The sequence below is a fragment of the Mytilus galloprovincialis genome, chromosome 13, assembly GCF_965363235.1.
Source record: "Mytilus galloprovincialis chromosome 13, xbMytGall1.hap1.1, whole genome shotgun sequence".
Classification (NCBI taxonomy): domain Eukaryota; kingdom Metazoa; phylum Mollusca; class Bivalvia; order Mytilida; family Mytilidae; genus Mytilus; species Mytilus galloprovincialis.
In genome coordinates, this window is record NC_134850.1 from 5,459,371 (window position 1) to 5,485,837 (window position 26,467).

A 26,467-nucleotide genomic window follows, 5' to 3' on the forward strand; every position below is an offset into this window, starting at 1 on the left:
TATTTGAAATAATGCACATCTACAGTTGCAAACTTTCCAGAGGTGCTATCCAGCACTTTGATTTATCAAGCTGTGTCCTGTAGAGCATTTTATTTTTATTGTTAATGGCCATATAGTTACTATTGTTGCTTACATCCTCTTCATTTGAACTGTGGTGAATAGATGTCTTATTGGCAATCATACCACTTCTCCTTATACTTGTATTTAGGTTGAATAGTACATGTATGATACTCTTTAATTTCAGCTAGCTGACAAAGAGGCCAATTTACAACAAAACCATATATGTATAGCTTGCTTTACAGACATTATAGCTTAATTAATGACATATTAAATAGGTTAAATTAGATGGAAGTCTAGAGCTAAGCTACCAATTTTAACTAGGTCTTGATGAGCAATACAGGTTTTTATTTATAGGTCATGTTTTTGTAGCACTTACCTCCTCAATAAATCTCTTTAAATGGAGAATGATCCAGTCACAGTGGAACCAGTCCAACGCTTAGATAGACAAATGGATTTTTCATCCAATCATGAAGAAATACAAGAGTCAAGGAGAAAAGCACAAGACACAGTACAATTTCAGGTAAATGCATATTCGTTTTTTTGGTTGTAGTTTAATTTGGTTTATTTGGTTTATTTTGTGCCTCAAAACTATTAAAAACTGAATATGACACATCAATTGGATGAAGCTGACCAAAATAAAACACATGCCTTTTGAGAGAAAACCACCAAAATATCCTGACGCCAAAATTCCAAATTTACAGTAAACTTAAACTGATGTACAATGTTAACACACTTTTACATGGACATGAATTAATAGTTTCAAACCTCATGAACCATGATGGAGTGGACTGGGTTATATGCAGTCTCCATGCAAATGCAAAATGGTAACAAAAATCACTGATTATGACCATTAGTACTAGTGGTGCATCTTTAACTAACTTCATCACATATTTTAGAAATAAATTACTGTAATTGTGGGGACCATTTATAGCTTTCTGTTGTGTAATCCTAGGCTCCATGTTAAAGCCCATACTTTGATCTATAATAGTTTACTTTTTACAAATTGTGCCTTCGGTTGTTAGTTGTCTCATTGGCACTCATACTAGGAAAAGTCTAGAGAAATAACAAAATTGAATTTAAGAAAAAAGCAAACAGCATTTTTACCTGTTAATTACCAAAACCATTTTTTTGTTTTAGTCAGCAGACGTTAACCATGACCTTGAAAAGAGCTTACAAAACCTAGAAGTTGTTGAACATGTTGAAGGAGAGGTAAGTGAAGAAGTTGTTCGATTTCCATCCTGGGATGAAAATTTCTGTTTTCGGCTCTTCCTTGACACCATTTGCCAGTATGGTCTTGAGGAAGCGATGATAGTCCATCCCAAGGAGACGATAAATGGCTGACCCCTAATAATAGAGAGCCATATCTCTTGCAGGTTAAAGACACCCTTGTAGATTTCGAAAAACAGCAGGCTAATGCTGCTACAAGGCAGCATTCGCAACCGCAAAGTGAAAAGGGATTAATATCAGTTGCAAATCTTGTTTCCCAATCCACTATAAAGGAATATGTTTAAACTAAGTAAAGAAGTATTTCTTTCCAGTCTTAAACATATCAAAATAGAAAACAGTTGATTGTTGATATTGCAAATACTATGCATGATCGATTGTCAAAATGTTAATTTCTGATTAATTGCTATAGTAAGGTGATTATAAAACACATTTCCAGAAAGATAATTATACAGGAGTTGGTTTCAATTAAAACTTGCAACTTAGATTAATCGTAATTATATATAAAATAAAAAAAATGAAAAATTAACAGAAAAAAAAACTATTGATCTAAAAAAGATTTGTAAAATTATGAGCCAATATAATATAAGTTTGATTGGTCATTGGCATATATATTCTGTTGTGTAGCTAAAAAGCAATGGCACAACAAATCTTCACGTACATCCTGGCATTCCAGGGCCAGTATTAGAGTGCATTTCTTTCTAACCAAAATTTTATAAACATCCTGTGGCATTTCTTGTTGTTTTCTAAACACTACAAAAGAAGAAACAAAACATTGCTTAATAAGTGTTTACTGACCCTGTTTGAACTTTCAATATATGCACATGTTGTTGGTAAACAGACTTTTAACAAAGGAAGAAACAAATTCATCGTTTAATCAGGGTGAAGTTAGAAACAAATGTAGCAGTTTTTCGAACAAACGATGAACAGCAATCTGTAGACGCATTTTTAGGGAGTGCATAGTTTGTTAAAGTTTATGTAAACTTTGCAAACGTATGTTAGAAACAAATGATCAAAACATTTGGGCGCTTAACTGTTTGTGTTGTTTGTGTTAGAAAGAAATGCAGCCCTATTTTAGCTATAGGTAACTGTAGTTATCAAAAATGTTAAAGGCTCTATGATTGTTTTTCACAAATTTTTAGACTTTAAAATTGAGAATTGAAATGGGGAATGTGCCAAAGAGACAACAACCTGACCATAGAGCAGACAACAGCAGAAGGTCACCAACAGGTCTTCAATACAACAAGGCATTCCCGCACCTGGAGGCGTATATTAAATTATAAAAGCAGATTATTTCAAATTACTGGTATGAAAGTGAACAACTGCAAAAGCAGATGATATGTTTTCTATAACAACAAGGAGCAGTTAAATTTCTTGAGCAAATACTTTGAAATTGGAAATAAATTAAATGTAAGACCTACAATAAAACAATCCTTGACCGTTGATATCAGTTGATACACCTCATTTTTAGTTGTCATATACAGTTAACTAGTTTGTGCCGAAAACTCGGATAAATCTGTCTTCTTCCTGTCTCATTGTTATTGTCACTCATACCACATCTGGTTTTATTTATTTTGGCTTTTGTTTTAATGACCCCGTTTTTGTTTCAGACAACAGAAAATAACCATGATCAAAGAGAGGAATCACAAAACTTACATGCACATGAGATTAATGGCCAAGAAATAGTAAGTTTTAAGTGTGCCTTTATTATGTTTTATCAGTACCAGGATTCTGTATATATTGTATAAGAAATAAGTACATTGTCATGAATATTGTTGACTGGGATCATGTATTTTCTGTTGATTTAATTGTCATTTTTTTAGTTTGACCACAATTTTTCTCCATGTGAATATTATAAAAAAATGTATTAAATAAACAAACAGACTTTTGGCTTCGAGTGTTTCCATGAAGGTAAATCCAGAAAATGGCTTTGAACGGAAGAAATTTATAAAGTTTTATTTTCATTTTTTATAAGTTATTCCATTCAATTTAAACCTTATTGTATTAAAGGGATAGTAGCTACGATTTTGACAAAATTATGAACAAGTTTTAAAGCTGCTAAAATCAAAGATATGTACTAAATATAAGCAATAAGATCGCTAAAATATTTTAATAAACTACAGAAGTGGTAATAATTGATAATTCATATCGTGTTGTGTGCCTATTCACCTCATTAATTATGCATCGGGTTTACTTCCCGAACTTTGCCGACATAGCGAGTGAGCTAACCAAGATATATATAGATACGAACACGTGCTTTTTGTTTTCTTACATTTTTGATAATTACTCTTTATTAAACGTACATATTTGACGCCATTTATCAAATTATGTAAATAAAAAATATAATAAATACCGGCATATTATTCCAACCCAAGATTCTCTAACAATGGCGATATTATACACTTGTTATTACATTTGTATGACCAAACCATGCCGATAATGTATACACGTGTGTGTGTTAAATCGGGGCCTCCATGAAGGATACACTTGAAGAATGATACTAAAGTTTAGGAAGTTGATTTCTAATTTCTTCTAAGGTGGGAGATTACTGCCCGTAAATTTATAAACATATTTTTGACAATTATGAACACGTTGATTTTTTTTTTCATGTGATCTGGAAAATTTAAGAAATGTAAACATTACGCAAACCGTCGGCTACTTCTGTTTGACTTTGCCTGCGTCGCAGGTGTTTTGAGTGATTTTATTGACCGATCTCATCGACGCTTTTTATTTTTAATTTACAATAACTTGTCTGCACCTCTTTTTTGTTTCTATTCTCACTGAAACTGTAAATTCGCGTACCATTTCCACGACAACATTCCCCTGTTCGACCATTTTCCCTTCGAGGCACAATTTGCGATTGCGCATTGGGAACTGAAGAGTAAAGGTCATATGAATAAGGGTTGGGCTTAACATCGAATTATTATCTATAGATAATAAATAAATGTAGGTGTTAAACGTTAAAAAGCTTCTAAATGCTTAATGGAACGTAACCAGTAATTGTTTTAATCATAATTATTTTGCTTTTTGTACAAAATCCGGCATATAGATTAAAAAAGTAATTTTAATGAAAATCGTAGCTACTATCCGTTTAAGGAGAGGGGGACTTTCAGTGAGATCTTTTAGTCTGTATTAAATTACAAAATTTTCTGATCTTTTACTGCCTTTCCTCTAGACTTTTTGTTCCTTTTTAGCTCACCTGACCTGAAAGGTCAAGTGAGCTTTTCTCATCACTTGGCGTCCCTCGTCCGTCATCTGTAAACTTTTACAAAAATCTTCTCCTCTGAAACTACTTGGCCACAATCATCAATGGCAGGGGTTAAAAAATTTAGTTACAGCTCATTAGCCCAGGACTAGTCCTGTTTATAGAACTGCTAGCCCAGCAAATCAAACCTGATAGCCCGGACTTCCAACAAATGTTTGAGTCAGCTTGGTATTTTTCTTCTGATTCAAATTTCAATCCTGTAAGACTTAGTCACAAAAACAATCATTATTAAAATGTTGGCATCATCACAATGCCTGAATAATTGACATTGAAACGTAAATTGTTAAATTGACAGTCCACATACGAAATGTTAAAAATAAGTGAATTAAAATCTGCCTTAAACTCTTTATTAATACAATATCATGCTGTCAGCACTGTACTTTTTTTTTTGCAAAAAACATTTTTCCTATTACCGGATGTTGACTTGTCACAGACCAAAGATGGACACAAAACTCTGTGTACGCTGTCAAAGTTGTCTATTAAGTTTATGTAGTTCTTTCCACATTATTCTTCTTGAAAATACTTGAAATAAAAGTTTAAGTTGAGGTGCAAATGCTCTAGTCCCGGGTGTCGGGCTAGTGGATTTCTTAACCCCTGAATGGGGTATATACTGTGGATTCATTTATTTTCGTGGGTACCAATTTTCGTGGATTGAGGAAAACTTACATGTTCGTGGATATTTGATTTCGTGGTTTTGCCGAAGTCTGCATACAAGTCATAAGAAAATTTGTCATTCGTTGAACATTTAATTTCGTGGTTCAACTGTTCCCACGAAATCCACGAAAATTGGTATCCAACGAATAATAATGAATCCACAGTAGTTTAAAAAATGTGTGGCATGACCCTGCCAACCAACCAAGATGGCCACCATGGCAAAAAATAGAACATAGGGGTAAAATGTAGATTTTGGCTTATAGCTCTGAAACCAAAGCATTTAGAGCAAATCTTTCAGGATAAAATTTGTTCATTAGGTCAAGTTTTATCTGCCCTGAAATTTTCAGACCAATGAGGCAACCTGTTGTTGGGTTGCTGCCCCTGAATTGGTATGTTTAAGAGAGTTTGACAGCTTTTGGTTATTATCTTGAATATTATTATAGATAGAGATAAACTGTAAGCAGCGATAATGTACAGCAAAGTAAGACCTACAAATAAGTCAACATGATCAAAATGGTCAATTGACCCCTTAAGGAGTTATTGCCCTTTATAGTCAATATTTAACAATTTTCATAAATTTTGTAATTTTTTGTAAATTTTTACAAAATATTTTCCACTGTTACTACAGGGCCAAGTTCATTATAGATAGAGATAATTATAAGCAGCAAGAATGTTCTGTAAAATAAGATATACAAACACATCACCATCACCAAAATACAATTTTGTCATTAATCCATCTGTGTCCTTTGTTTAATATACACAAAGACCTAGGTGAGCGACACAGGCTCTTTAGAGCCTCTAGTTTATGCCCCACACAGATAGTAATAAGTATAGGGGCATTATGTTTTCTGGTCTGTTTGTTGTCCATTGGTTTGTCCGTCCATCTGTCTCGCTTCAGGTTAAAGTTATTATGGTAGTCAAGGTAGTTTTTGGTGAAGTTGAAGTCCAATCAACTTTAAACTTAGTACACATGTTCCCTTTGATATGAGTTTTTCTTTTCCTATGCTATGATCTTTCTAATTTTAATGTCAAATTAGAGTTTTTACAAGGTCCACTAAACATAGAAAATTATATTACCAGTGGGGCAATAAAATAAAATATTATATTGACTGTAAAAAAAGGTAGCATGAAATGAAATTGAAAAGATTAAGAGTCCCTAGGCCTCTTTCACAATTTTTCAGATTGTTTTAAAAGGGAACCAGTAATTTCATAAATATTCATATTTCAAAAATAGATATTCTGTATCCAGATTTATCCCATAACTTATAGTGTAAAATTAGGAAAAAAATAATTGATTTTATATGCAAAACAAAAAATCTCAGGAAAAAAAAAACCTAACCCTCTTTGAATTTAAATGGTTGACCCTTATTAATCATATACAATATTGTCCTTCACTAAATTCCAGTTTCAAACTAGACAAATAAGTAAATATATAAAAATCAATAAAAAGTTTAACACAATGTTTATAACCACAAAAGGAAGGTTGGGATTGATTTTGGGGGTTATTGTCCCAAAGATTTAGGAATTAGGGGCCCAAAACAAGCATTTATCTAGTTTCAAGACAATAAGTTGTGTATATAAGTATATGTATTTCAATTGCTCTGAAATTGTACCACAATGTTTGATACCATAAGTAGAAGGTTGGGATTTATTTTAAGGGCTATGGGGCAAACAGTCTAGGAATAAAGAGCCAAAACAAGCATTTTGTCATACGGCTCTTCAATGGTTTCAGTATTTGTACATCTTTGGATTTCAAATGTTTGGCTTTGAGTGTTCCTGATGAAGGTAAATCCTGAAAAGCACTTCGGACGCATAGAATTATTTAACGTGTTATTTTCAATTTTTTACATCACTGGTTTGATACCTCTGCTGTTGGACTATCAGTCCCTGAGGGTATCATCAGCTAAGTAGTCAGTACTTCGGTACTGACATGATTTAACAAACTTTACTAAAATTGTCTGTTTATATGGATAATAAGAAATAATGATTGTCTTGAGATGATTAGCTGTAAAAAAAAATTAGAAGTTACTATTAATTAATATTAATTTTAAACATGACTGTTTGACATTTGATATTCTAATATTTTATGATGTATTTAAATGAGTAGTTATTGTTGCAAACTCTATTAGTAATTTTAATTGAGATTATTTTTGGAAAACAGGAAAGGGGGATAATTTCTTCAAATTTTTTTTTTTTTAGGGTATTAATATTCAACAGCATAGTGAATTGCTCAAAAGCAAAAAAAAGTTCATTAGACCACATTCATTCTGTGTCAGAAACCTATGCTGAGTCAACTATTTAATCGCTATCCAAATTCAGAGCTGTATCAAGCTTGAATGTTTTGTCCATATTTGCCCCAACTGTTCAGGGTTTCGACCTCTGCGGTCATATAAAGCTGTGCCCTGCAGAGCATCTGATTACCTTTTTTGTTTGCTTTGCTCAATCATTGTTCTCAATATAACGAAACTCAATGCAACTGTCATACAAGTGAGAGCCAGCTATGAAAACAGGTTTAATTTGCCTTTTTTATACCACAAATAATAGATCAAGTTTAAATTTTGGTGGCTTCAATTTTACGGTTCTAGAGTTGTGCCCTTAACAAATGAAAAATGCTGAATTTTTATGTTTCCGTTCTCTAACTTTAGCCTCAACCAAATGTTATGTAACTTATACACAATGCTAAGTACCACAAAAAATACAGATCAAGTTTGAATTTTGGTGGTGTCACTTCAGCTATTCTAGAGTTATGGTCCTTTACAAATGGAAAAATAAGAATGTAATATCTGTTCTAAAAATATCAATGATGTCATTGTTAAAATTGATTTTTAAAATTGGACTTATCTTCCTTTGTCCATAATTGTAGTTGAATCAACTACAACCAATGCTTTATATATTGCAATTTTTACTGAAAAAAATAGAAACAATATTTACCCTTCTTTGCTTAGAAGCACTTTGATTAATGTTCTTATGTTTTGTCCTTTATAATTTTATATGCAAAAGGGGGCATCATCTGTGTCCATGGATACATTCCCAATGTATCTTCAAAAGAAATGCCTGTACCAAGTCAGGAATATAATATTTGTTTTCCCTACTTTATTGTGTTTGAACTTTTGATTTTGAGATCTCACAATACCTGCGTGACCCCACCACATTTTTGCACCTGTCCCTAGTCAGGAGCCTGTGGCCTTTGCTAGTCTTGTATGTTTTTTAATTTTAGTTCATTTAATGTTTTTGAGTTTAGTGTGATGTCCATTTTCACTGAACTAGTACACAATTTTGTTTAGGTGCCAACTGTGGACCCCCTTCTTATTGCAGGATTTTCTCCCTGCATTGAAAACCTATTGGTGGCCTTAGACTGTTGTCTGCTCTAGTTGGATAGTTGTCTCCTTGACATGTTCCCCATTTCCATTCTCAATTTTATTTTTGTTTTGAATTTTACTTGAAAGTTCTGTATTTGTGTTATTTTACTTTTTGGTCACTGAATATTTTTTTGGATTTTCAGAAACAATTTGTATATTTCTGATATAAAGAATTATAGAATTTTATGATAGTTAACTAATCTTAAGAATTTTAATAATATTGCTTTATTTTTACAGGGTGCAACTGGAGGATATTCAGCATTTTCAAGAGTACAACCAGAAGAAGCTGATGACTTGCAATTTTTAGGTAATAGAGTTTTTAAAATCTTTTACCAGATTTTCCAATTGAAAATTCAGTTATTTTTTGGGGTAGTAAGAAGGTTGGGTGGCTGGATGCAATGAATTTGAAAACCAATGGTTAAGTTCTAACATGTTGTTACTATTTGCATAACATATTTTAACTTTACATTATTGCAATATAAATGATTTTTCAGTTTCTCAATTGTCTTTTTAATCTTCATGCTGCAAAGTGGGTAAAGTGTCTTTTCAAAAAATAATGTAGCTTAGAAAAGTAATAAAGAAACTGAATTGCTGAGACGTTATAAAAAATGGTCCAATTATGTCATATTTGACTTTGACGATCTTCAGTTTTGTCTTTCTGGTATCATGCATCTTGATTGATTAGGAAATAAGGTCAAGGAACTTCCACTTTATATTGTTTGCCTTAATTTTATGCTTTTGGTACAACCACAGGGGTTAAAAATGTTGTTACAGCTAGCTAGCCCAAGACTTATTGGCAGCAGGATTTTACTAGCCCTGTTGGAAGAACTGCTAGTCCATCAAAACTGACCTCCTAGCCCTAGTATGCTTTAAAAATAAATAGTTTGCTGCATAATACAAAGTGGGTGTCCTTTGTTTTGAAGGAGACATATTATACACTGTATTTGATAATTTTTGTTGATCTGTTATTTATTCTTTTTGTGCCTAACCTAACTTAGTTGTTCCCACATTCAAAGCACACTTTTTATTGGCGTGCTTGGGGCAAGTAACGGCAATATTCACAGAGCATTGTCTGTTTTTTTCATCAGCAACAGCCAACCTTGCCAGGGGAATCATTGTGTCTCAGTTCTGCCAACTTTTCAGGAAATGAATGCATGATTTTTTGGGCAAATTGTAAAGATCAAAGAGTAAAAAATAATAGATCAAAGGAAAATGCCGCCAAATAAGCATGAACATGTGTGAGTCTCGCGCTAAAGACTTGACAGCTCTGCTGTCCTGGACACTATTATTTTTTTCCGCGGCTTTTACCTGTCGTATTTAGCATTTTTGGGGGATGAATTTTCAGCCTTGTTACTCCCTTCATCTACCGTTTTTCGTTTTGAAACTGACGAATTTCCTGGGGTTCCCGTACTAAAATATTAAGAAATATTTTGTGGCATGGTTTCGTACTCAAGAGCTGTGCAACAAGACAGGTCAATACCAATCAATACATCATACCCCCAAATACTGTTCATTGAAAATCTCGGCACGATAAGCAATGTACAATACCCCAAGCCATGGTATGAGAAATCGATATTTACAGTACGAGAATTGCAATCAACACATGATACCAGGCCACCCAGACATGCCAGAGTTAACTTATTTGTTCTAGTTTTAAAATATGTACAACAGAACCTGTACAAACCAGTTCAAATTCTTGGAATCCTGGGTGACTTAATTGAATTGAAATGGCTAACATAGAATAGTGATGAAGGGATTTTTCACTTTCTATTTTGGAAACGTCAATATTTTTTTTGTTACTAGTCCGTCGGGCATATCGGATTACACATTTTAATTGCCCGAGGCGTAAATGATCTAGTCCCGGGCGTCGGCTAGTGGATTTTTTAACCCCTGAACCACTATGATATCAATGGTATTGCAATGTCTTAGTAATCTGAAGAGAAAAGACATTTGGTTTCTAGACAATAATGGTTTACTTATATAAATTGATATTTGGATAGAGAGTTGTCTCATTGGCACTCACACCACATCTTCCTATATCTAATAACTTGCGTATAAGTCTTTTGATCTGGATGAAATTGTACCACAAGGTTTTAATTAAAAAGGGGAAGTTGGGATTGATTTTGGGCCATATAGGAATTAGGGGCAAAAAGAGGCCAAAAACAGTTAATTTCTAATACAGTCAAACCTACTTTAACTGTTACCTTGCTACAGCTGTCATCTGCCTCTTATTGTCACTTTCAGACCTTCCCAAACATTTTCTCTATATAATTTAACTCATTTCAACAGTCACCTGTCTAATGCGGTCACCTGTCACCTAATTTTGAAATAAAATCGTCATTTCAAGTGTTAACAACTGTCATTTTATTGTTTTTAAGTACCAAAAATTTCAAAGAAGATATATGTTGTCAAAATAGTTGAAACCCATTTGCAACAAAGATCGTGCAATAGAAGGTGAAGTCTTGAGTTCCCATTGTTCCACACTTTTTAGTTTCCATTGAAAACTGTACCAGTGAAATATTCCCATGTGAATATTATGATATAGGCCATTTTATTTAACTCTCTGTTCGCAAATATGAAAACTCAACCTATTGACAACACTACAACAATTTGCCCAGATCCCAGTCACAGCAATTTTGCAATCAGAATATTTTGGGGGTGAACCTCCTTGAAGGTCATCTCTCTTGAGCAATCACTTTTGGTATTGACTGCTTAATACAGGTTTGACTGTACTTTGCTTATTTCTTGACCAATATCAATGGGGTTTGAGCCTAGAATTCAAAGGGTTCTTTAACATGTTGAATCTAACAGTTATTTAGATTTTTGAAATCAGGCCCTGTTTTTATACAACCACAAAAATTAACTTTTTGGTCATATATTGGTATCACGTTGTCGACGTCGTTAGGGTTGTCATTGTTAGCGTCGTCCGAAGACAGATTGTTTCCAGATGATAACTTTTGAATAAGTAATTTTATCAATAAAATTTGAACACAATGTTTATAACCACAAAAGGAAGCTTGGGATTTATTTTGGGGGTTATGGTTCTAAAGGTTTAGGAATTAGGGGCCCCAAGGGCCAAAAACAGCATTTATCTAGTTTCAGGACAAAAAGTTGTGTATTTGTATTTCAATTGTTTTGAAATTGTACCACAATGTTAAATACCATATAAGTAGAAGGTTGGGATATATTTTAAGCGGTTATTGGGCAATCAGTCTAGGATATGAGGACCAAAAAGGGGCCAAAAACAAGCATTTTTCTAGTTTCAAGACAATAACTTGTGTGTAACTGTATGGATCTCTCTGACATTGTTCCATAGAACACAGGGAAGGCTGGGATACAGTTGGGGGTAAATTTTCCTGAATATGTAGGAATAAGGGGCAAAAAAAGGGCCAAAAAGACGCATTTTTCTAGTTTACAAATAATAACTTGTGTTGAAGTGTATGGATCTCTATAAATTTTTACATGAAGGTTCAATGCCACTGAAGGAAGTATTGGATTGATTTTTGGGGTTATGGTCCCAATAGTTTAGGAATTTGGGGACAAAAAGGGGGCCCAAATTATTCATTTTTGTAGTTTTCAAACAATAATTTTTGTATGAATCTCTCTCTGAAATTAAACCACAAGTTTCCATACCATGAAGGGATGCTTCGTATTGCCTTTTGGGGTTTATGGTTCAAAATGTTTTGGAATTAGGGGCAAAAAAGGGGGAAAACTAGGTAATTCTGGTCAATGAACAATTAAGACAATTTAAAAGCAGTGTAAGGGAGGTAATTCTAAACATTTAACATACAATGTTGGGTATGTTCGGATTTACCTCCCTTACACTACTTGTATATTATGTATAAAGAAATGTCAGGTTTTGGACTAATTGCTTTAAAAAAAGGGTGGTGGTAGTTGTTTTCATTTTCTTTTTTTTCAAATTTCTCAAATTTCAAATTTTTGAAAAAATTAAAAAAAAAATCTTTAATTGCACAATATTGTGCAATAAATTAAGATTTTGACATTTGTTTTGTGTCAGAAATTCATAATATGTCAAAAATATGATCACAATCCAAATTCAGAGCTGTATGTATCAAGCTTGAATGTTGTGTCCATACTTGCCCCAACTGTTCAAGATTCGACTTCTGTGGTCATATAAAGCTGCGCCCTGCAGAGCACCTGGTTTAAATAAGTCCACATATAGGTCAAAAGGGTGTTTAAAATTAAACAATTAGACAAGTTGCACTTTATTGTTTTTCCAGCAACAGTGAAGACTCTTAAAGTTTTCTGCTCAAGTTTGTTCTACTTGTAATAGATCAATGATATTTTGTATGAAGTCACATAACTATCAGGGCATTTCAGTTTGACGACTATTTTGAGGCCCTGAAAACTTGAATAAATAATTAAAACATAGATATAAGATAAATCTATAACATCAATATCCCAACCAAATATCTATATGTATTGTTATAAATGTGAATTTGTCTATCATACTTAAAAAGCTTAAAGGGTCTTAATGAACGATTAATTGTCACTTATCTTTTTTCAGAAATGATAACAGAGAAAGAAGATACAGATGGGATGTTTAACACATGCACAATTGACACAATCCTGACAATAATGGCTGTTTTGCAATTAAAAATTGGTAAAATTCATGACTTCTTCAAAAATTCAAATCATAGAATATATAAGGTAACTATTGTCAATTATATACAGTGTCTGTCAACCCTCACCATATATCGCAAGCCAATGTAGAATAAACAAATACACAGAAAAACTAACTTTGAAAATAAGTCAACATGACCAAAATGAGTTATTGCCCCTTATAGTAAATTTTTATTAATTTTCATAAATTTTGTTAATTTTTAACCGGATTTTTGTGACAAAAATGTCGGTTATTGATTTGGGGATGTACGGCGGGCAGGCGGTCGGTCGGTCGGGCGGGCGGGCGGGCTGCTGTCAAATGTTGTCCGTGCATTAACTCATGAACCGTTCAACCAAAGCTTCCCAAATTTTAATATGTTGTTACTGATGACAAAATGGAGGTCAAGTTCAATAATGGAGATTTTGACTTTTACCGTTCGGGGGTTATGGTTCTTGAAAGATTGAAAAATGGTGTTTCCAGTCGTGTCCGTGCATTTTCTCATGAACCATTCAACCAAAGCTTTTGAAATTTTAATATGTTGTTACTGATGGCAAGTTAGATGTCAAGTTCAATAATGGCAATTTTGACTTTTACCGTTCAGGAGTTATGGTTCTTGAAAGATTGAAAAATGGAGTTTCCAGTCGTGTCCGTGAATTTACGCATGAACTGTTCTACCTAAGCTTCCCAAATTTTAATATGTTGTTACTGATGACAAAATGGAGGTCAAGTTTAATAATGACGATTTTGACTTTTACCGTTCAGGAGTTATGGTTCTTGAAAGATTGAAAAATGGTGTTTCCAGTCGTGTCCGTGCATTTTCTCATGAACCATTCAACCAAAGCTTTTGAAATTTTAATATGTTGTTACTGATGGCAAATTAGAGGTCAAGTTCAATAATGACGATTTTGACTTTTACCGTTCAGGAGTTATGGTTCTTGAAAGATTGTGAAATGGCGTTTCCATTCACGTTGTTGCATTTACTCATGAACCATTCAATCTAAGCTTTTCAAATTTTAAGATGTTGATACTGATGACAAAATGGAGGTCAAATTTGATATTGACGATTTTCACTTTCACCATTCATCAGTAATGGTTCTTGTGATATTGCCAGGACACAAATAAATATTAATAAATCTGGTTTGCTGTCGTTGTGACAGCCTCTTGTTACAAAATATTTTCCACTGTAACTACTGGGTCAAATTCATTATAGATAGAGATAATTGTAAGCAGCAAGAAAGTTCAGTAAAGTAAGATCTAAAAAAAAAATAACCCTCACAAAAACACAATTTTGTCATGAATCCGTCTGTTTCCTTTGTTTAATATGCACATAGACAAAGGTGAGCAACACAGAGGCTCCTCAGAGTCTCTAGTTTGTTCAATCATTAATGAAAGTAAAATAATGGTTCAATTTTGTCAAAGAAGGCTTAGAAACATTGATGATGAATTATTCACTCACAAGTGAATAATCAACCTCATTGCATACATATTCATGTGACGTTTGGTTTAACCCCTAAGCTAGAGATGGATTAAGCAGGAATTTTGCATGCTCAGTTATTTAAAAAAAAAACATGTCAACATTGAAAGTGAAATAAAGGTAAATCATTTGATTGACTGAAAAGATCCACAAAATATCATTCTTATACTGGTAAAAACGATCATTAACATATATTTTTAACCTATAATATGAAATTAAACAGACCTATAAAAATCCAGTTGCACAAGTTTGCTATCTATTATATCTATATTTATGTTAATATTGCTTATATGACTGTAAACAGTCTTCGGAGATCAACTTGATAGTTAATATGACTGTAAACAGTCTTCGGAGATCAACTTGATAGTTAATATGACTGTAAACAGTCTTTGGAGATAAACTTGATAGTTAATATGACGGTAAACAGTCTGCGGAGATCAACTTGATAGTTAATTAGATGGCTTCTAGACTTAAATACACAAGAACTGATGTTACATAGTATCTAGCCCATGCCTTGTAAATTATTTATATGAGACTTTTTATGATTTGGATATACGTTTTAGTATGTTATAAATCTAATATGAGAATTTGAGTCAAATCAAGGAACATGAATTTTAACAGCCAGTGGCCCTTTAAACTGATTGAAAGATTATGTCTTCATCATATGAAAATAAAGCACAATCTCTCCTGTTAAGTATCATACTATTATAAAATTAATATATGAGAAGAATTTCACAGGACGAAAGAAAATTTACAAGCCAATTCTGTAGGACTTGTGGTTAAGCGTTAAACTTGCAAACTTGATAAAAATTTTGAATATAAAAAAAATATATATCTATAGCTATCATGATTATTTATGGAGTCGAGAGATAAATTAGTTAAACAAATATCTAACACATTTACTACTGGTTTTTAACAAAACATTTAAAATCTGATTAGTCTTAGATACCTATGATTTAATCATTAACCTTTTCACATATTTCATCTGGATCTTATTATATTCCATGACCAATGATGAAGCTAATGATTGTGATTAGAAGGTCATCCATACCACTCTTTTCTTAATAAGTTCCCCCTTTCCCTGAGTTATTATTTTGGGGATGCAACTACAACCTAGCTAAAAAAATTGGTATGCCAGGCATATGGTCAAAAACTATGTATGTATCAAAGAACTTTAAATCCTACTTTTTATTTAATAAAACCTATAGTTTGATTTGATTATGTAGAAATAATGCATTTTAATGTCTTCAACAAATCTCTCATTTTAGGCAAACAGTAAGTTGCCACAACTTCTTAGAGACAAACGCATTTCTGACATGCGAAGATTGATTGATTTTGGTAAACGCCTTGATTCAAGGGATTATGCTGATGATATCAATAACTTGTTACAACAGTATGTCATAAAGGAAGAGTTTGTTACAGATTGTGCTAAATGTGGGTTTAGGAGATGGGATGACGTTAAAGAAGTGGTAAATTGCAAGTATGTATAGACTTCTAAATACATGTTGTTCTGAAATCATTTATAGTGTGCTCAATGCCTTGCAAATGATAATGAAGTTTAGCAATCTGTTATAGTGAGATGTTGCCTCAAACAGCTTATTTTTAGATGACCTCAAAAGCAGTTGTATAATGTTATGACGTTGTCACCATCATCTTTGTCAGCTGAAGAGATTTGGTTTGGAGACAATAACATGTGAATATGGACCGGTATTACTATATGGATCGCTAGGAAATAGTAATACAAGGTTTTATACCTGGAAAGGAAGGTTGGGTTTGATTTTGGAGGTTATTGTCCTAACAGTTTAGGAATAAGTGATCAAAACAAGCGTTTTTCTTTTTTCTTGTTTCAGAACAATAACTTGTGTATATATGAATGAATCTTCTCAAAAGTAAATTTCGGTTTGATTTATGGCGTTATGACACAAACCGTTTAGCAATGGGACCAAAAAGGGCAAACAAACTTTGATTTTCTGGTTTATGGACAAAAATTTTGAGTATGAGTTTATTGATCTCTATGAAATTGATCCACAAGGTTCCATACCTACATGTAAAAAGGAAAGTTGGGATTGATTTTGGGGATGATGGCCTTGTTCAAGAAAAAAGTGTAAAAAACAATATTATACTTTTCTAATATTTTTGAAATTGCTTATTTCTTGACCAATTTCAATGTGGTTTAATTGAAGATTCTCTAGATGTGCTTTATCTAATAGGGTTATAGATATCAGATTTTGGGCCCCATTTTTGTACATTCACTTGTCAACATTGAGGTCCAAAGGGTCAAAAAATAAACTTCATTTGATTTCATTAAAAACTGAACTATTTGGTTCTTGGTTACGCCTAATCCAAAGGTGTATTAAGATTTTTGTCTCGCATGACAGAGTAAAAAAGCAAGACATAGCTATGCTGTTTTTGCATATCTCATTTCCATGGAGATTATAAAGTGCCCCCACCCCATCAGTCCTGGTCTATTGACTTGAAAATTTTGCTTAGTTTTCATGTATTAGGTTGTGATTAGGTCAGTTTATGGGGAACCAATAGTGATAAGTTAAGGATATTTGGTATGTAGTTGTATAAGCATTAGCATATCTCATATCCATGGAGATTATTTGACCCCGCTCCTTTAGTCATGGTCTATTGACTTTGAAACTATAGCTTAGTTTTTTAAGTATTAGATTGTGATTAGGTCAGTTTATGGGGGTCAATGATATTTGGTATGCAGTTGTATTAGCGTTGGCATATCTTTTTACCATGGAGATTATATGACCCAGTTCCCTCAATCATAGTTTACATGTACTAGTTTGTGTTAAGGTTTTTTAAAGGGAATTCAAACTACTTATGATAAGCCAATGGTATTTGGTTTGTGTTGTATTAGCATTAGTACATCTCATTTCCATTCAGATCGTTTATCCATGTTCCTTGAGTCATGGTTAATTGACTTTGAATATTTCAAATCTTACATGTTAAATATTTTAATTTCAATACAATGTATTTGCATTATCGATATTCCCAAAAATCCAGATATATCTCTGTGAGAACAGTTTATTAATATGTGGACAATTTTGAAATTAATTCAAATGGAGAGCCAAAGTGTCCAAAATTAAAAATTTTGTTTGATTTAGAAAAAAAAAATGTATTCTCTGGGTTCTTTGGTATGCTTTGTCTAACTGTGTGTTTAGATTTTTGATTTTTGGACTGGTTTTCAAATTGGTCCACATTAAGGTCAAAAAGGAACCAAATTTAAACTTAGTTTGTAATTAACCAAAATTGAATTTTTTGGCTTTTTTATATGCCTTATCCAAACATGCTTTTAGATTTTTCATTTTGGATCCAGTTTTTAAGTTTATACAAATCGAGTTCCAAAATAAACTTTCCACATCGAGGTCCAAAGGATCCAAAATAAAAAAAATTTTCTTCAAAAATTGAAATATTTGCGTTCTTTGATATGCTGAATTTAACTATCTATTTAGATTTTGAATATTGGACCATAAAAGGTAAAAGTCAAATTTCAAAAGTTTCAGTTTCATTAAATTATTTATTTAATTGTACATATGTCACATGTTTTTTCACTCATTTTTCATACACACTTAAAGTGAAAAGTTTAAGAACCAAAATGTATGAGAGATGTTTTAGTTCATGTCTTGAAGCATTGAAATAATTTCATTGCTTAACTTCAATTCATGTGTCCACAATTGATTTTTTTTTAGGGATTATAGAGCAAAGGACACAAACTGCATTCCTGACCAAATGCATGAAAATCCTCCCAAATTCTTTAGAGAAAAGCTGAGATATTATTTGAATTTCTTCTTCCTCCACAACAATAGTTCCACTGGTGAAACTGCATATTGTCAAAATTGTAGATCTAAAAGGTAATTAAGAATAATACCAATGTCTATATACACACCAATAATACCAATGTTTATATACACCAATAATACCAATGTTTATATACACCAATAATACCAATGTTTATATACACCAATAATACCAATGTTTATATACACACCAATAATACCAATGTTTATATACACACCAATAATACCAATGTTTATATATACACCAATAATACCAATGTTTATATACACACCAATAATACCAATGTTTATATACACCAATAATACCAATGTTTATATACACACCAATAATACCAATGTTTATATACACCAATAATACCAATGTTTATATACACACCAATAATACCAATGTTTATATACACACCAATAATACCAATGTTTATATACACACCAATAATACCAATGTTTATATACACCAATAATACCAATGTTTATATACACACCAATAATACCAATGTTTATATACACACCAATAATACCAATGTTTATATACACACCAATATTCATAGATAGAATAAAAGTATGAACATTATAAACTAAAACCTATTTAAAACTCTCTATGATATAGAAACAACTTTAACTATAAATATCTAACTAGTGACCCAAAAATGAAATAATTACTATGAAGTCAGATAAAATCAAATGTTAAAGCGCATTGCGAGTGACCTGTTATTTTTAGCTCACCTGGCCAAGTGAGCTTTTCTTATCACTTGGGGACCAGTCATTATTTATCTCCAGGGGGGAGGGGGCCATAAAGTAAGGGGGTTATGAAAAAAATGGAAACCGATAGAGGAGGGGTCACTTCTTTCCAGGTTTATCAAGGGGGGGTTATGATTTTATTGTTCATAGATTCATTGATTACTGTATTGTGCAGTGACCATAGACTATATAGTTGTTTGGGCCCGTTAGAATTAACTTGCAGCTAGACATGGGTTCCACATGTTGAAGAGAGTGTTGTTCATTTTACAACCAGAAGTGGAAGGGGGGGGGGGGAACACAATTTGATTTGAAAAAATAAAGGTTATACATGTAATATATTATGATATTATTTCGTCATGTTTATTTGATTTGAATATTTGATTTTCCTTTCCGGCAAAAAATATTTTTGGGGTCGTATTATGGTATGATGTCATCTGCTTTGTCCGAAGACACAATAACTTTAGTAAAAGTGAAAGGATCTCTTTATGTTTGATAAGAAGGTTCAATACCTCTTATGGAAGGTTGGGATTGATATTGCAGATGATGGTCCCTAAAGTTTAGGAACTAGGGACCCAAAAGGGGCAAAAACAAGCATTTTTTTACTTTCCGGATAATAACTTGTGTGTTAGTATTTCAATTACTCTGAAATTGTACCACAAGTAGAAGGATTGGATTCATTTTGATGGTTATGGTGTCAACAGGGTCAAAAAGGGACCAAAAACAAGCGTTCCTCAAAGTTCCAAATCACAAAAGGAAGGCTGGGATTGAGTTTGGGGGTTACTGGCCCATTCATGCAGGAATTAGGAGCAAAAAAGAGCTAAAAACAAGCATTTTTCTAGTTCCCAGACATTAATACTTGTGTTTAAGTGTTTGGATCACTCTGAAATTGTACTACAAGGTTCCATATACATTTGTGCTACAATGAAAAGGCTGGGATCATGTTTTGGGGTAATTTCTCCAAGGGGGGATTCAAAAAGTTATGGGGGTTCAAATTTTTTAAAAGGGTTCAATTTTTTTTCTCAAAATTTATCAAATTTCAAATTTTTGAAAAGTTTCAAGAAGAAATCTTTAATTGCACAGTATTTGTGCAATAGAGTTGTAAGATCTTGACATTTGTTTTGTTTCAGAAACCTATATTATGTCAAAAATTTGATCAGGATCCAAATTCAGAGCTGTATCAAGCTTGAATGTTGTGTCCATATTTGCCCTAACTGTTCAGGGTTAGACCTCTGCGGTTGTATAAAGCTGTGCCCTGCGAAGCACCTGGTTAAAACAGTTTTGAAGACTGCAGATAACTTTCTTCCCTTTCAAAATTATATTCCAGAACACAAAATTCATTTTTAGCTCACCTGACCTGAAAGGTTAAGTGAGCTTTACTTATCACTTGTCGTTCGTCGTCGCCGTTATCTGTTAACTTTTACAAAAATCTTCTCCTTTGAAACTACTTGGCCAATTTTAACATACTTGGCCACAATCATCACTATAGGGTATCTACTTTAAGAAATGTGTCCGATGACCCCACTTGCCAATCAACATGGCCTACATGGCTCAAAATATAACACATGGGTAATTTTTTGGGATATGATTGCTTTCAAGTAATCTCTATATATATAGACTTTTACCATCGACTCCTTTTCAATTCTGCTCTCACGTCGACCATTTTGTTTTTAATATTGAGGAACATCTCATATTCTTAAGATTGTTTTGCTTTAAAAGGTAAAAGCAAATAAACGGATTGAATTTAAACAACTTTCCTATAATTTTCTTCTCATAATCTTTATGTTTCGATTTTTCCCTTTTTTATATGCGTGTTTTTTCAACACCGAAAATCAGAATTAAGTAGTATTTATATTTAGTGTTTTTATATATTTAGAAACACGTCACAGAGGGTAATCAGATTAGAACTGAAAAGGAGTTTTTCTTATATTTCACCGTTTTGAAACTGATATTTTATATTAAACTTCCATAAAGAAATGGAGAACCATCTAGGTCGTTTGATTAACATTTGATATTCGCCTTTGCTACAAATCATAAGTCTATGGTTTGTTTAGGTAATTATGCACATGCATATAGTTTTCTTGACCTGCAGGGGTATCAGACTGAATGGTTGCTCTGGATTCCCCACTCCATTGGCATTGATAAATTTGAAACTAAAGAGATCATTTCTATGTCTGTCTGCTTTTGAGGGTTATTGTTGTTGCATAATTTTAAATTCTGTGCAACATTTAAATTTTTTTAAATGTAGTCAATAATGTCAAGGTGTAACTAGAACACCCTTTCAATCGAAATGGAGTCTTCTATATTATCGTTTTGAGTTGTTGCCCTTATACTTCAATATTAGAATCAAAATATGACGATACTTCGAAGAAAAAAAAATCAGTGTTGTTAATAGATGTCGAATTATATGAAAAGCAACGGAAATTTAAACAGAGGATTTTGTACATAAAGGAGTCATGCCCACTGAACTTAAGTATTTAGTGAATTAGAAATGGGGTTCCTCCTAGTCAGTAGAATACACGTAGGAAAATAGGTGATGAGGTACGAAGTGAGATACCTTTCCCTACTCTCAGTGACTACTGTAAAAAAGTAAACTTGGAATTGATAGTACAAAAATAAATCACAATAATAACATTGTTCATACACTTATATCGAGGATTGGCTAGTTTTTAAAATTGAAAACCTATTCAGAATATGTAAATTAAAAAAAGGACACAGATACATTTTACATGTGCAGTTGAAATATTTTTAGAATAATACTAATATAAATGAAAACAATGGCAACTGTATCCCTCAGAGCAATCATGCTCTTTGATTGGCTTATATCTCTCAAACTAAAGCATTTAGAGCAAATTTGACAATTGGCAAAAATGTTCATCTGATTAAGATTAATCGGATCTGAAATTTTCAAATGAATACTACACGCCCTTGTTGAGTTACTGCCCCTGGAATGGTGATTTTAAAGAAATTTTGCAGTTTTTATGCCCCTTTTATGAGCATTGTGTTTTCTGGTTTGTGCATCCATTCGTTCTTTTGTTCATTCGTTCTTTCGTCCATTTGTCTATCTGTCCGGCTTCAAGTTAAAGTTTTGGTTAAAGTTTTTGGTTGAGGTAGTTTTTGATGAAGGTGAAGACCAATCAACTTGAAACTTCGTACACATGTTCCCTATGAGATGATCTTTCTAATTTTAATGCCAAACTAGGGATGTTCCCCCATTTTCACAGTCCACTGAACATAGAAAATGGTAATACTGATGGGGCATCCGTGTACTTGGGATACATTCTTGTTGGTTATTATCTTGAAATTTATTATAAATAGAGATAAACTGTAAACAGCAATAATGTTAAGCAAAGTACAATTTACAAATAATTCAACATGACCAAAATTGTCTACAATCTACAATCTACAATTGACGGTGGCAACTCTTCAATTACAGTACTGTTATTCCTTAAATCATGGTCAGTAAACCAGGTGAGACATTTCAGCATGTGCACTCTTGTCCTTAAATTGCTCTTAATGTTATTTGTACTTAAATGATTGGTTAATTATTATTTCATTCCATTTATTTCAGAAAAATAACTTATAAGGTTGAAGGCAATGATGGTAATCCTTCACCACTATTCATAGTAATGCTACCTATAGATGGTACAACTGAAAGTGGAAATGTAATCTGGGAAGATGTTGTAAAAGGCATATCTCCACTCTGTTGTTTTAATTATGAGTATGTAGTAGGAGCTGTTATAGTTTTTATAGAGAATCCAAATGGTTCTGAAACCAGTTCCAACTGTAGTGAGTCTAGTAACAGCCTTGGATCTGAAACCAGTTCCAACTATAGTGACAACCAAGAAGAACAAAGACCTGGAAGAATAGCTGACACAGATGATGAACTTTTAGGACATTATATTGGACATATTTATATTTTTAATCCAGAGTCGGCAGAAATTATAAAAAAGTATAATTATTGTAACTCAAAAGGGATCAAAGTAGTTGGAGAATTTGAGAATAAAGGCCATTGTGTAACATTTTTACTTTTCAGAACAAAATAAACTTATCTAATCCACTGGTATATAAATCTTAAGCTGAAAATGGGGGTTGCTGAAATTTCATTTTTTTCATGTTGCTACTAAATATTGATATTTCTTAGGTTTTTTTTTTAATACTTGTCTAACAGGAACTGCTTTAAATTGTTGTTGTAGCATATAAAATGTTAATTTATACAAAATAATTTTTTTTACTGGTAAACGGAACATTCACTTTCACTTACAAATTTAAGTTTAGCCTCTTTATAATAGAATTTATACTGATGAATGGGACTAAAATCTCTTTTTATTTTGCTTTTAAAAAGAAGGTTTGTCAAAAAAAAAAACACATTGCCATTTGTCAAAAATAAAACATTGTCATTTGTCAAAAAAAAACACTTTGTCGTTTGTCAAAAAAAAACAAAAAAACACATTGTCGTTTGTCAAAAAAAAACACATTGTCTTTTGTCAAAAAAAAAACATTTTCATTCCATCTTATAATCAGAAATCAGAAGGTCTTATTCCTTCTGTAATTCTGAACTTACCACCAACTTATATCAATTTAGATCAACAAATTACATGCGATATCAGAGGAACATTACACCCCTGTCCCAGGTTAGGGGAGGGTTGAACATACACACACATTGTTAACCTCACCATATGTTATATGTTCCTGTAATTAAGTGTCTTATTTGTTTTTGTTAAATGTCTATTTATAAATCATGCAATATCATTCTTCTTTTGAACTCAATCGTATTTTGCATGTTCTGCCTTTTAAAGCTTATTAGAATCTGTTGTAGAGTTGTCACTGACTCAGACGTACTTATAAATATAATTATTTTCTGTGACTGTATCTTACATTAATTTGTAGGATCCTTTACTATAGATAATTGAGCTGATCTGTAACAATAACATCTCCATGCCTTATATAGCATGTACTGTAGTATGACGCTAGATTAAAACTGACAAGGAAAGGTAACACACGCCACCGAAAGCTTTATTATTGTGAAGCCCATGTGGTCTAGCGGGAGGCTACAGTGCAAGCGATTTGGTGTCACGATATCTCAGTAGCATGAGTTTGAATCCTGGCGAGGGAATAACAAAAAATTTGTGAAAGCAAATTTACAGATCTAACATTGTTGGGTTGATGTTTAGACGAGATATATATATATATATATTTCTCTAATTCTTTGTCAATTTATCCCTTTCTGCAACCATTGTATAAAAAAAATTTAATCAACGTGTGGTTCGTTTGATCTCAGTTCTTGGTTAAAATCCGATAATGACGTCTAATTTTCTTGCTTTCCTCTGAAATTCCTATTGTGACGGCATGAAAAAAGGCAATCATGCCCGATGACGTCGCATAGAAAGAACACATCTTTTTGCAGATCATTGAAAAAGAAGGTATAAGTTTGCCTGCATAATGTTAGAAAATCATTATAGAAACAGATTCTACCACCAAATCTCGTGTAATACGATATTTATCCACTCTCGACAGTTAAATTTTAAATACTTAAAACCCTCAGGGAAGCCTCACGTTTTAAATTTGAAAATTTAACTGTCTCTAGTGGATAAATATCGTATTACACACGATGCAGTGGTAGAATCTATATATATATAAGAATTGAATGCTCTTTTTTGTAAATTTATTGGGGTGTAAAAGCGTTGACCGAAGTACATTTTGTATGAAGCGCAGAAGCGCTTCATACTAAAAATGTGCGCACGGTCAACGCTTTTACAACCCTATAAAATTACAAAAAAAGTATTCAATACTTATAATTACATTTTTACCTATAGAATCATGAAAACACGCCTTTTATCAAGTTTTTATTTCATTTACCTGTGCACTTTATTGTGGGACCTCGTGTCATCATGAATGAAAAGTTTTATTGTGTGATACAACTGCTTAAGGAATAACATGTGATGTGCAATTAGCCAATCAGAATAAAGTATTATGATGAAACATGCATCTAATGTAATTATATGAGCATATTATTTTATGTACAATTTTACACAATTCTTTTAGAAAAGAAATATATAGGTTCATCGACTACATTGGTAATTTTTTTTTTTTTTTTTTACGCCGCTTGTGAAAAAATACAATTTAAATAAATAAAAAAATAAAAGCTGCAACTTTTAATTATTATCAGTATGATTGAGAGTTATATTGTAAAGTGTGTGAGATATTTTTTTAATTTTATCATCATGTCGGGGGTATTGCAATTGAAATGTTATGGGGTAATTATTTGATCTGTATGTCAGATCTATATTCTCATCTCTGTGCTAAAATTATTATTTAACCCCTTTTTAGACACCCTTATACGGGATGTATTTATTTATGTTGTCTAATATGTAATTAGTGCTTTAAGTTGATTTATGTATTTGCAATTTTTGATGATTGATTTTGTTAATGATAGATATATAATAGATTTTAAATTTATACCTATCTTTTGGACATATTATTCATTTATGTGGTCTAATGCACATTGATAACTCATGATACTGGTATAGTTCAAGATACCACCATAAATTAAAGTTTTTCTTGAATACTGTCTAACAGGAACTCCATTGAAATTCTTGTTGTAGCATATGAAGGCTTACCAAAAGTTAAGTTCAGCAAATATTGTACTTTAAACTTTTCCTCAGCCCTCTTATTATAAGTAATGAATATAGTGAGTAAATATTTATCAAAGGTACCAGGCTTATAAATTTGATAAGCCAGAGGGGCATTTTTTCTACATAAGACTCATCATAGGTGCTAAAATCAAAATAATTAGCTGGTTTATGCGAGATATTTTTTTAATGTTACAATGATCCGTCACTGTTAGCTATGAATTTATCCACTAAATTATAGAATTTATACCGATGAATGGGACTAAAATCTCTTTATTTTTGCCTTTGAGAAGGTTTGTCAAAAAAAAACATTGTCATTCCATCAATTAAATCTGAAGGTCTTATTCTTTCTGTAATTCTGAACTTACCACCAACTTATATCAATTTAGATCAACAAATTACATGCGATATCAGAGGAACATTACACCCCTGTCCCAGGTTAGGGGAGGGTTGAACATACACACACATTGTTAACCTCACCATATGTTATATGTTCCTGTAATTAAGTGTCTTATTTGTTTTTGTTAAATGTCTATTTATAAATCATGCAATATCATTCTTCTTTTGAACTCAATCGTATTTTGCATGTTGTGCCTTTTAAAGCTTATTATATATGTTGTGTACAAGT

The 26,467-nt window shown here is 32.4% G+C and overlaps 1 protein-coding gene across 1 annotated transcript; it reads left to right on the plus strand.

The window, feature by feature from the left end:
* Positions 1-410: 410 nt before the first annotated feature.
* On the plus strand, positions 411-25,189 carry LOC143056094 (uncharacterized). Its single transcript, XM_076229178.1, has 8 exons — positions 411-580; positions 1,198-1,269; positions 2,895-2,969; positions 8,800-8,869; positions 13,091-13,233; positions 15,929-16,140; positions 18,365-18,526; positions 22,779-25,189. Exons 1-8 carry the CDS (start codon positions 458-460, stop codon positions 23,251-23,253), a joined length of 1,332 nt encoding a protein of 443 aa, XP_076085293.1. The 5' UTR covers positions 411-457; the 3' UTR covers positions 23,254-25,189.
* The last annotated feature ends 1,278 nt before the right edge of the window (positions 25,190-26,467 follow it).

Excerpts from the sequence above, each read along its gene's own strand:
- LOC143056094 (XM_076229178.1), top strand. The coding sequence starts at position 458 with ATGGAGAATGATCCAGTCACAGTGGAACCAGTCCAACGCTTAGATAGA. Across the intron at positions 8,870-13,090 it reads TGATGACTTGCAATTTTTAG|AAATGATAACAGAGAAAGAA; the intron begins GTAATAGAGTTT and ends ATCTTTTTTCAG. Across the intron at positions 18,527-22,778 it reads CAAAATTGTAGATCTAAAAG|AAAAATAACTTATAAGGTTG; the intron begins GTAATTAAGAAT and ends CATTTATTTCAG.